This window comes from Macrotis lagotis, chromosome 1 (assembly GCF_037893015.1).
Source record: "Macrotis lagotis isolate mMagLag1 chromosome 1, bilby.v1.9.chrom.fasta, whole genome shotgun sequence".
In the NCBI taxonomy this organism is placed as follows: Eukaryota; Metazoa; Chordata; class Mammalia; order Peramelemorphia; family Peramelidae; genus Macrotis; species Macrotis lagotis.
In genome coordinates this window covers 811,740,946-811,753,241 of record NC_133658.1, presented here as the reverse complement: position 1 = coordinate 811,753,241, position 12,296 = coordinate 811,740,946, and the positions used below count along the sequence as shown (strand labels likewise).

Sequence of the window (12,296 nt, the reverse complement as noted above, 5' to 3'; positions counted from 1 at the left end):
CATTTGCCTTGAAAAAATCTAAAACAAACAAAAAAAAAAGTGTGAAGGTCCATGAATTAAGGCAAGCTGAATGGCCTGAACAAAAAAAAGAACTTTTATGTATGATTTTGACATGTATTAGATAAGAATTTCCTAAAATTAATATGCTCTCTCAAAAACACCACCTTTTTTTGAAATCGAAAAAAGTTCACCAATCATTAAGATAAAAGATAGGAACTCAATTTTTAGTAGTACATACCTGCTGGATTCTGAACAAAAGTACCAGGATTTTGTGGATGAACTGGTAAAAACTGTTGTCCTTGTCCAAAATTTACAGGCTGAGTAACACCAGAGAGAACCTTTAAAAGAATTGATTTTGTAAACATGTGTACTATTTCTATATTTGTAAAAGTTTCACATAAATTCTTAAAATATTCTTGCTATAAACTTGCACAGATGTTTCATGCTATATTTTTATTAAAAGTTTTTCCTAATGATAAAGTATGACAATTTCATTTGAACACATCTTGACTTATTTTGGGAGGAAAGTGATGATATATAACCATAAAATAAAATTCATGTGAGAAAAGAAACAGCATTATAGATAAAAGAGAATGAATTTGGTGGAAATTAAGAAATATATTTTTCAAATTTAATCAGTACTTTCAAAAATAGTTTTAACAAGTTGGAATAACAATATTTAATTTTTTCTGCTCTTATGAACAAATCTAATTATAAACTAATTCACTACAGAAAATAATTGAGTATTAGAACAATCCATTTTGGAGACAGTCCAAGGAAATACTTCCTAGTAAGACTTCTACTACCAAATCAGTCTATAGTTCTAACTCCTGGACATACATATAGTCAGTTTTTAAGTATATGAGGACTTAATCATTTATGCAGTCTAACATTCAAAGTTAAAAAGCAAGCAAAAAGTTATAAAGAAAGCTGTAAGAAAATTTTAGATTGTGGGTAACATTGTATCTAAACATAACTGACAAGTGACATTGATATCACTTCTGAAAACAGCCATTAAAATGAAAAGATCTTTCTCTTTCATAAGGAGCCAGTTTTTAAAAATAATTTAAATATGGCTTAGCTTTTAATTTAAATATAGCTATAACCTTATTATAAATAAATTGAAAGGTCAAGCACTTCTTTCAAGTCAAGTTAACAAAAGTTATTAAGTACCTTCTATGTGACAGGCACTGCAAGTAAGGGCTGGGGAAATTAAAAAAAAACACCTAGCCTTTGCTTTCAAGTTCATAGACTAAAAGAGGAAGAGAACGTGAAAACAACAATGTTTAAATAAATGATAGAAACTATACATAAATAATCAAAAGAAAGAGTACTTAAGAAAGACTTCATGGTAGAAGGTGGGATATTTTACTAATGATGGGAACAAAGTCAGGAAATGGAGATGAGAAAGAAAGGTATTTGAGGCATGGGAGCCAGTCAGTGAAATTTGGGAAGATGGAGTGTCTTGCTCTAGTAACAGGGAGGCCAGTTTCACTGGATCACAGAATATATATATGGATTAATAAGGAGAGAATACTGGAAAATAGGGAGAGATATTTGATTCTAGAGGTAATGGGGAGCAACTGGAGTTTACTGAATGGAGGAAGGTGTAGAGAAAGAAGGAAGTTAATTCTCAAGTCCAACCTGAACTTTTGGAAGATAAATTGACAGCTGAGTGAAGGATGCACTGGAGTAGGAAGATCTGAGGGAAAGATGAAATAGCACTACTGTAATCTCAAGAGTGGTGGCAGGGGACATATAACAGAAGTTATGAAGGCTGAAACTATAGGACTTGGCAAGAGATTAAATATGAAAATGACACCTAAGTTTTAAGCCTAGGTGACTGGAAGGTTGACTGTGCCTTGAACAGAAATAGGAAAGGTTTGGAGGGGAAATATAATCAATTCAGATTTGAGTAATTCAAGATGTCTACGGGGAGCTATGAATTTGCACATTAAGTGGATAAGTAGGTGTGAGAATCGCTCACACAAATATATGGGAATCCAGGTAGCAGAGATGATCAAGTGACAAGAGAAGAGGGTCCAATTAAGAGACTTTGGGGACATTCAAAGTTACCAGGCATATCTTTGATAAAGATGAAAGTTCCCATTACAATATGCTATTTGAGTATATGGAGGGCAAAATGAGCGTAAGACTCTTCAGTCAACAAGGGAAGGATATCTGTCTTGTCAACTTATCCCACAATGATTAGCATAGAAATAGACACAGTAGAACTCCTGAATGAAACTAAAAGTGGGTCCTGCCAAAGAAGTCTTTTTTAAGAAAATTAAATCTCGAGATTTAACGAATTCACTGAAACAAGAACACTGCAAAAACAAAAGAAATCACATTCCCAGACTGCATGGTCTAGATGTGAGAAAAGAAATTAAAAAACAACGAAAATAAAAATAAAGAAAATAAGAGCTGACACGCTCTATTTTAGGGAATGATTTGAGATTTAGATTTTTAGGTAGAATTTTTGTGGTCTTGAATACAAAGAAAAATTTTTAAAAATCAGTTCCACTTTTTCCCTATTCTCTTTACTTTGTCATAAAGGGTAAAGTCATCAATATTTAATCAAAAATTTTTTGATATTCCCATTAAATGCTACACCTGTTTAATAGTTCCCTAATAAGAAATTATCTCAAAAATAGGGCATATTCACAGACATCATCATTTCAATTTCAAATTACAAAATAGTCAATTATTGCCATGCTGTAACAGAAAATAAGAATTTAACCAAAATAAGTATCTAAAACATGAAACACACTGCAAATAATTAAAATATCCTCCAGATAAATTGCATATGGAGAAACAAATCAACAGCCATGAAATGAAAAGTACTGATCTATTAAGATCAGAGAAATAGTTCCCTCCTCCATTTTATAGGACCATTGTACTAAAAGTACTATAAAAATTTATAGATGAGACCAGGAAGAATAAAATGCTGTTATGCGGTGATGAGAACCAGAATTCATACCTAGATTCTTTTGTCTCCATATTCTTTCCACCAGACCACCCTACCTTAATTATTATGTCTTCTTTCTTAGAAGCTAAATCTTGAGTTCTCACCACTTAAATCTTATAAAGTAGGAAAATGGTAGAGGTGGGAATAAAAATGAGGTGAAATCGAAAAGAAGGCACTTAAACAAAATGCTAACAGAAAAGGAAGCTACAACTCAAAAAATACCTGCTTGCTCTTATGTCAAATATGAATGTATACAAAGTATGAATGGATGAATCAGGTCTATATAGGGCAAATTATTTATATTTTTTAAAAATCTCAATATTTTCAGATTATTGAAGAATAAAGCTGCTCAATATCAAATTCTAGCACATTCAAAAAACCTATTTATACACCCCCCCCCACTCTTTTTAGTTTTACAAGGCAATGGGCTTAAGTGGCTTGCCCAAGGCCACTCAGCTAGGTAATTATTAAGTGTCTGAGGCCGGATTTGAACTCAGGTACTCCTGACTCCAGGGCCAGTGCTCTTTCCACTGCACAACCTAGCTGCCCCTTAAGTTACATTTTTAAGAGCAAATAAAATTCATTCACTCAAATAAGAAATAGAAAACTAAGGAACTTGGTTTTTAATAAATAGAAAAGACTGTTTGGTACTTTTATTTTTGCTATACAATAAAAGTTAAGCTCAAAGTATTTGATAATTGTCAATTATTTTAAATATTTTCCTCAAATAACAGATCTACTCTGATAAAATAGGGTTTTTACAATATTAATCAGAGTCTAGTCTAGAAGAATTATCACTTTAATTAATGACAGGCTACTTAATAAGAAATTCTCTTTATTTAGAGAATTATGACAAAATGACAAATTCTGAGTTTAAAAGGAATTATTTCAACTAATGAAATCCCTAAGTACACACTCTGGAGTATCTAAGATGTAGGAGACAACTAATGGAAAACCGCAGGGTGATTAAACTCGATCACCTTGAGCAGAATCAAAAATTTAGCTAACTTTATCTAAAGTAGATTATTAGGAGTAACAAGAATAAAAATAAGAGTACTGAAAATTATTAATGTCCTATTTTATAAAAATTAATAGTCTAGCAAATTCCTTGGAAGATATATAGGATCTAAAACTCAGCTACCAGGATAATTGCCAGAACTTCATTGTATGGAGGTCTATCTGAACATCTCACAAAATAGTTAAGGAACTTTATCTGAACACCAAAGAAATAGAAATATCAGTTTCCTAGTTTATGTTAGTGCAAAAGGACCACCATGGAAACTAATCCCTCCCACAACTAGGCAACTAAGAAACTTGAAAGTCAAGAGCCAAATGAAATGAAAGCCAAAATGAGCTTACTCCCCTGAAAGTTTCCTCAAACCTTGGTCTTAACTCGGAATCCATAAATTCAAGAAAAGAAGTTTTGGATTATTATTTTAACCTTGGTCTTTTTCCTTCAACCCTCCTAGTATTTTATGAGGAAATAAAAATCTACTTAATTCATTTGCATGACACATAATTGAGAACAATTAAAATTAAATACACTCACCTGTTGAGATGGCTGAATATTTCCTACTGCAATTGGTGTGGGCAGATTACTAAAGTTTCCAAACTGAGGACCCTGAAGATTCTTTTCATCAAAATAATGTCCAGATGCTCTGTTAAGTGGATTTGAGAAACCTTGTGCTCCAGGGCCATGTGGTCCATTAAAATTTGGTCCCTGAGGTGTATCAAACATTTGCTCATGCCTTTGGAATTGCATTCCTTGAGATGGTGCATTAAATGCATTATTAGGAGGGTCATTATATGGACCAGTCTGATTAAAAGAGACTGCATCAAGCCTCTGTGAAGGATGATTGTCAAACCTTGCACCTTGAAGACCAAGAGGAATATCAAATCTAGATGCTTGCTGGTGTTGTGGCCCATCAAATCTTTGAGGTCCTGTATCAAATCTTGGTTGTACCTGCTGACCAGGAGGCCCATCAAATCTTTGTGGGCCTTGTTGACCAGGAGTTCTTTCAAATCTAGGACCAGGTTGACCATGCAAGCCATCAAATCTTGGCAAAAGAGATGGCTGACCTGGCTGACCATCAAATCTTGAAGCATGACACCCCTCAAATCTTGGACCACCTTGACCTAGAGGTCCTTCAAATCTCATACTACCTCCTTGTACAGAAGGACCCTCAAATCTCATTCCACTTCCCTGCTGAACTAAGGGTCCTTCAAATCTAACCCCAACCCCTGGCTGACCGTGTGGTCCTTCAAATCGAAGGCTTCCACCAAGTTGATTATGTTGTCCTTCAAATCTCAGACCTGCCACTGACTGGCCATGGGGACCCTCAAATCTCATACCACTGCCCTGCTGAAGCAAAGGGCCTTCAAATCTGATTCCACCGCCTGGCTGACCATGGGGCCCCTCAAACCTAATCCCACTTCCCGATGCACCATGGCTCCCCTCAAATCTGAGTGCCCCGACAGGCTGACCTCGGGGATTCTCAAACCTTAGAGCTCCTACTGGCTGACCATGAGGTCCCTCAAACCTAAGACCACCCACGGGTTGACCACGGGGACCTTCATATCTAAGACCACCCACAGACTGGCCAGCTGGACCCTCAAACCTCATACCACCTGTGGGACCCTCAAACCGTAAGCCAGCAGCTCCTTCAAACCTTAAGCCACCTCCTCCTGCCTGTCCAAGTGGTCCTTCAAACCTCAAAGGAGTCCCTCCTGGTCCTTGAGGACCTTCAAATCTCAAAGGACACCCACCTCCTAGCTGACCTTGTGGTCCTTCAAACCTCATAGGTCCCCCTCCCCCTATTTGTCCCTGTGAGCCTTCAAACCGAAGAGAAGCTGGTGCTGGAGGTCCATCAATTCTAGGGTTTGGCTTATTGGGTCCTTCAAAAATCATTTTAGTTGGGCCATCTCCCCTTGCCACAGATGGTCTAGAAGGTCCATCAAATAATGGTCTGTCTTCAGCTAATGCTGTAAGTCTCTGATTTGTTGTATCGAGGCTTGAATATCTCGATGCTGGGCCATCTGCAAATGGTTTATCTGAATCTTCATATCTAGGCCTCTTAAGTGCAAAACGCTCACTGAATGGAGACCTTTGCTCCTCTCGGACACCTTCAGAAAGAAAAGAAAATTTAAATTTCCTTAAATCTGAATACACATCAATACATGTGAAAAGTCCTTTTATTAACACTAAAATATTTATCAACAATAAACATCTCAATTTGGTACTGTTCAAACAATTTTACTTTACTAAAATCCATCAACTAAGAAATTTCAAAAGCCAATTTATTTTATACTCTGTACCTTTAGCAGAGACTTGCTCTTCATGCCTCCTTCGGCCATCATGGGGGGAAAGATTCTCTGCATAAGTACGGCTTCCAGATATTGGAGAAAGTCGCCTTGATCTTTCACTAAATTGTTCTTTTCGGTCAAACTGTGCTCCACTACTCCTACCTGTATGTTTACTTTTGGACGGTTCACATTCTATTCCAGACAACAAAGCATCAGTCAAATGGTAATCAAAAATATCAGGATCCAAGAGATCAAGTCTAGGAAATGAATGCTGAACCTGTGTCCTTTTGAGTTTAGCTTTATGCTCATAATATGTTAATTCAGCATCAGATAAGAGAGGTTTCTTTTTTAATCCACCTTTATTTTCTTCCGTAGGGCTATCCCATACATTGCATCTGTGTTTTCCTTCTTGATACTGAAAGAGCTGACGAATCTGATGAACAACAACAAGGAATTCATCCTGTGTAATTTCACCAGATGTTAAACTATCATTTGCCTGCACAAAAATAAAAAAATTTTATAAAAGGAAAATTAGTTTTAATGAAAAATATTTACAAATTTCAAAAACAAAAAGATAAGCATAACAACTATAGAATGAATCACCACAATTACCTTTTTAAGTAATTCTCTTTTGCTTGCAGAAGTTAATTCTTTAGGAATCTGAAGATTGGCATCTACACTTAATCGATGTTGTTGTTTGGGGGCCCGAGATGATAAAATTCCTTTATTACTGCCCCAATTCTCTCTATGCCTTAGATGAGGTGGTTTACTAAGTCCCTGATGCTCTTCACCCTGTTGTAAGCTGAATCAAGTATATTGTGTTAAACTTACGATTTTTCTTATTTAAATTTTAGTGTAAGTTTCCTTTGGTTTAGGAATAAAAATAAGCTCTTCTATGTGACATTTAAAAGCCCTTCATAACCTGGTCTCATCTTACTTGCCCAGGGTTATTACACATTTATATATACATACTGTGAGCCAAACGTTTCTCTTTACTCTTTTTCTTCGTGCATGGTATTCTCCATCTCCCTTTTCTATGTCTTTGCATTAGCAGTTCTCTATTCCTGGAAAAGGAATCCTTCTTATAACTAACTTCCCACTTTTTAAGGCTTCCTTGAAGACTTGGCTCAAAATATCTTCTACAAGAGATGTCTTTCCCAGACCTTCCTCCTACAAAGTCTCACTGTCAAAATTATTTTAAAACTATTTTGTATGTGGTTTTATACATACATGACATTTCTTTCAGCTAGAATATAAGTGAATAAAAACATTATCACTCTAGAAAAATATATAATATGTACATTTCTAAGCAAAGTATAGTAACTTACCTTTTATTTTCCTCCCAACCAGATTTCCATCTTTTTGTAGACTTAGAGCTTTGCCAGTTTTCCACATTCTCCTTTGGTTCAGATCCTGATTTTGTAGAATGCTGATTTACAGTTTCTTGTGGTCTCTCTTCTTGAGTCTTTTTTACTCGCCTAGGATCTCGGGTGTCTTGCTTAGCACTTCTCTTATTAGAATTTCTTTCATCACGAGAAACTTGTGTAAATTCTTCTACATGTGACTGTTTAACTCCTGATTGGCGAAGTTTTCCAGTTTTGGGCGTAGAAGTAGAAGGAGAAATGCTCCTTTGCCTTCGTTTGGGTGAACGCCTATCTCTCCTTTTTGGAGAATGTGTGATTGGTGATCGAGACTTGGGAGATCGTGATCGAGATCGTTTTCTAGTACTTGACCTTCCTGTTTTTGTCCCTTGTTTTTCTGATTCTTCAGTACCAGCATCTTGTTTCTGTACAATGCCATTTATAATTTTATTTCTACCTCCAGTGAGTCTGTGTTCAGATGACTTCCCATGCTCTTCTTTATCTTTTTTTTCTGAAGATTTTCTCTTCTCTTTTGAGTCATCATCTTTACCATCGGGCTTATCCTGGAGGTGTTTTTTTAATCGGGGATCTCTTTTGCTCATTTCGGGTACCCCTCGACCACTTTCAGATTCCTGATTTTTTATATCTTTTGTATGAGAAAATTTGTTTTTCAAAGGTGAAGGAGATTTAGATTTAGATTTAGTATCTGACTGGTCAAGTTCTTTCTTTGTGATTTTTTCACTTGATTTACTTTTTTCTTGCTTTGATGAGTTTTGCTTATCAGTAGGTACAGATTTATTTGCTTTGATATCCGGTTGATTCATTGTATTTACTAGAAAATCTTTCCTGTGACTTTGCTCTTTACCATGAGAAGAATGTTGGCTAATCCGATTAAGACGAGGATCTCTGTTTGTTACTTTCATATCCTGGAGCTGTGAGGATGAGGAGGAAGAGGGTCGACTCTTTTCAGGCTGTGCAGAAACCTGATGAGAAGTTTTAACTGCCATGGGTGGAATTTGTGAAACAAGTAATTTGGAAGGTGCTGATCCAGGGACTATGTTAGATACCCCATGCTGAACACTAAGAGAAACTGCCTGAAAAAATAAATAAATTTAGCCATATAAATATTGTAAAAATTGCAAATTAGTTGTCAAGAATTCTGAAACTAGAGAAAACAAATTCTCCCAATGCTCAGTCCAATTATTCATCCACTCAATAATCACTGAATACCTAATGCCATGCTTTGAAGTGAGATTGCAAAGAAAGTAGGGTTTTTTTTTTTGAGCCATCCTGTGATGCCCCATGAATTAGTTGTCCACTATACACACTACAGACCCACCTGAACAGAAACAGGGAAAAGATGAGATGTTTGGGAAATATCACAAGTCTAGAAAAGGTATGATGATGCAGATTTTCAAAAACATCTGCTGCACAGCTCTCTGCCAAAAGCAGAGTAATTAATAACTTCTTGACTTGCTTCAGTGACAAGCAAAAGGTGAGAAGAGGAAATCAACAATGAGAAATTCAATTCTAGATCTGACTCTCACAAACAGGGAGGAAATATTTGCTAGGGTAGAAGTGATGGTGACAGTGAAAGGAAGAGGTTTGTGATACAGGAGGAGGTGAAATCCAAAAATAATTTGACATGCACCCTAGATTTTATAAAAGCAGATTTCAAAGGATTCAGAGGAAAGGATCCCATGTTGGACAAATGGTTCTGGGGAATTCAATCCAGGAAGGATGGGAGATGCTTAATAATCTCTCCATCTTCTCCACAAAAACAATGAGACATTTTATTAAAAATTTTGCTAAAATCTAGGTAAACAGTAGCCATAACATTTCCTTCAAGTGAACACATAAGCATCAACTATGTACCAGACTCTGCTAAGTGCTGGGGGATTAAAGGAAAGGTACAAGGAGAGTCCGTGCTCTTAAGGAACTCATGGTCTAATAAGGAAAAAATATACAAACAAGATGAATACAAGATAAATTAATGAAAATCTCAGAAGACAGACACTACTACCATAAAAGAATTTTTGCAAAAGGAGTAATAATTGAAACTTGAGGAAGCCAAGGGGAAGAAGTAAAAGGAAGTAAAAAGGACCTGGAGTAAAGTAATGAGCTAAAAAAGAAGGAAAGTACTTCTGGACTGCAGAGTATATGGAAGAAAATGAAGTATAAAAAAGTATAAAAAGATTGGGGGGGGGCAGCTAGGTGCCTAGGTGGATAGAGCGCTGACCCTGGAGCCTGGAAGACTGAGTTCAGATGTGGACTCAGACCAAGCTGTGAGACCTTGGTCAAGTCCCTTAACCCCATTGCCTTGCAAAGAACAAACAAAAAAACTGGAAAGACATGAAGAAACCAGCTTATGAAACTCCTGAAAATGAAACAGGATTTTTATATTTGATTCTGAGAGTAAAATGAGGAATCACCAGAATTTATTATTTTGGGAGAGTAGAGGTTTGAGTCAGACATTCACTACTTGTTTTGTCATCCTGTTTTTTAAAAAAACTTTCTGAAGACAATACAGATAATTCCAGTGAGAAAAAAAATGTGACTTACATGAAGAAACTAATGGAGACAAAGAAATTTATCAACCTAATGAAATAAGGCAAGCTAAAAAAAGGATGAAAGCATCATCCTGTAAAAAAATAATATCAGGAATGCTGAAGTTCAGAATAAATAAAGGCTAATGAGGGAAGCAAAGAACAACAAGAAGAATTTTCTTACTACTTTAAAAAGGAAGATCAAAAGGATAGACCCTTTTGCTTGGAGTGCCTCAGATATAATATTAAGTGACAACAGAAAAAAAATCTATTCTCCCTTTCTGAAAGATTTGCAAATGTCCTTTCTTAAAAAAAAAAAAAAGAAAGAAAAAGAAAAAACCAAGAGAATGGTTTGTAAACCAGAGGCCAGTAAGCTTTATTTCCATTTCTAAGAAAACAGAGAAAGGGCAGCTGTGTCAAAGAATCAATACATCTTCATCAAGGAAGTATTATTGCTAATTTCATTTCTTTTTTTAAAAAACAGGATTATAATACTATAGATGAAGAAAATGTTTTTGCTATAATTTACCTAAATTTTAGGAAAGCTTTTGATAAAGTCTCTCATACTGTTTTAAAATCAAAAACTAGTTGAATGACTGGATTGAAAAAAAGTTGTTAATGGCTCAATAACAATGTGGCAGTTAGTGTCCAGAAGTACCCCCTGGGATTTCTAGTCTTGTGCTAAACATGTTTAGCATTTTTACAACAACTTGGATTAAGGTATAGAAATATGCTCAAGGGGCTGCTAGGTGGCGTAGTGGATAAAGCACTGGCCTTGGAGTCAGGAGTACCTGGGTTCAAATCCAGTCTCAGACACTTAATAATTACCTAGCTGTGTGGCCTTGGGCAAGCCACTTAACCCCATTTGCCTTGCAAAAAAAAAAAAAAACTAAAACAAAAAAAAGAAATATGCTCATCAAATGTAAACAAGATAAAACAGGGAAGAATAATCAACATAAGATCAAGATAGGTAGAACACTAGATTGGATTTCTTAAAAGGAAATTCAATATATAAACTCTTGCAACTGGGTTCAAAAAAATCAACTTCATAAGAATAAGAAAGAGACATGAAATGAGAACAGTTAATTCTGAAAATGATGGGGAGTTTTGGGTGAGCTACAAATTCAATACGAAGAAGCCAAAAAAGGTGAATACAGTCATAGGATGCATAGAAGCAGGTATAACTTGTAAGAAATAAGAACATCTCACTGTGATGTTTGTCCTTTGTTCTCAAAGAAGAGGATGACATAAGGAAAGTGATGTCAACAAGCACATGAACTAGATTTGAGTCAGGGGGCCTCATTTTCTCCTCCAGAGCCATCTGGGGTATTACCCTCAGTTTGGGGTATCATGATTTAAGGAGGATATTGCTAAGATAGAGAATATTTAGAGGGTTAAGGGCTTTGAGTCTTAAAACAAATGAAGAAACAATTCAAGGAACCTCAAAATTCAACATATAACTCAGGGACATAATTGTCTTCAAGTATTTGATATAGACTCAGTAAGGATTACATTTGTTCTATGTACTTCTGGAGTAGAACTAGGGACAAGAGGTACAAGTTGCAAAAAAGACAATTTAGGTTTATGTCCAGAACCCCCCCCCCAATATTAAGAAAGGTTCAAAAGCTGAAGGCTGCCTAAAGAATTGGTAAAGTGGTAGATTCCCCCTCCTGGGAGGTCTTCAAGCAGAAGCTGGACAATCACTTACCCAGCATTATTGCAAAGATTCATTTTATATATGAGAGTAGATAGCCACTATGTTTCTTTCCAACTGAATTTCCTTCAAGAAATAACCTTCCATCAACCAAAGTCATTAACTATTCTGCAATTTTTAAACCTTAAAATTCAGAGGTCAAACAAGCCAAAACTAAATAAAGCATATGAATCATTAGCCATATATAAGATAGATAGATAGATAGATATGGCCCTATCCTTAAGTCTTCATCCCTCAAAAATTATGTAGCAGTAAAAAACTGCTTCTTACACAGGAAAGTAAAGAAGATACACTCACAGGATCGTGGATTTAATACCAGAAAGACCCTATAGAGGTTCAATGTCTAAACTTCTATTAATGAAGTAAAAGATCAAAACAATAAGCTGTCTGAGGTGGTCTCCTTG

General features: G+C 35.8%; 1 protein-coding gene across 1 annotated transcript in view; it reads right to left on the bottom strand.

Annotated features, from left to right (window-relative positions):
* The window catches only part of PCF11 (PCF11 cleavage and polyadenylation factor subunit), a 33,630-nt gene that overhangs the window by 12,713 nt on the left and 8,621 nt on the right, over positions 1 to 12,296 (bottom strand). The window contains exons 5-9 of the mRNA XM_074217008.1: positions 7,600 to 8,726; positions 6,884 to 7,073; positions 6,284 to 6,767; positions 4,518 to 6,091; positions 239 to 338 (exon numbers count right to left, since the gene is read on the bottom strand). Coding sequence (XP_074073109.1) covers positions 239 to 338; positions 4,518 to 6,091; positions 6,284 to 6,767; positions 6,884 to 7,073; positions 7,600 to 8,726 — 3,475 coding nt within the window. The remainder of the gene's footprint in view (positions 1 to 238; positions 339 to 4,517; positions 6,092 to 6,283; positions 6,768 to 6,883; positions 7,074 to 7,599; positions 8,727 to 12,296) is intronic.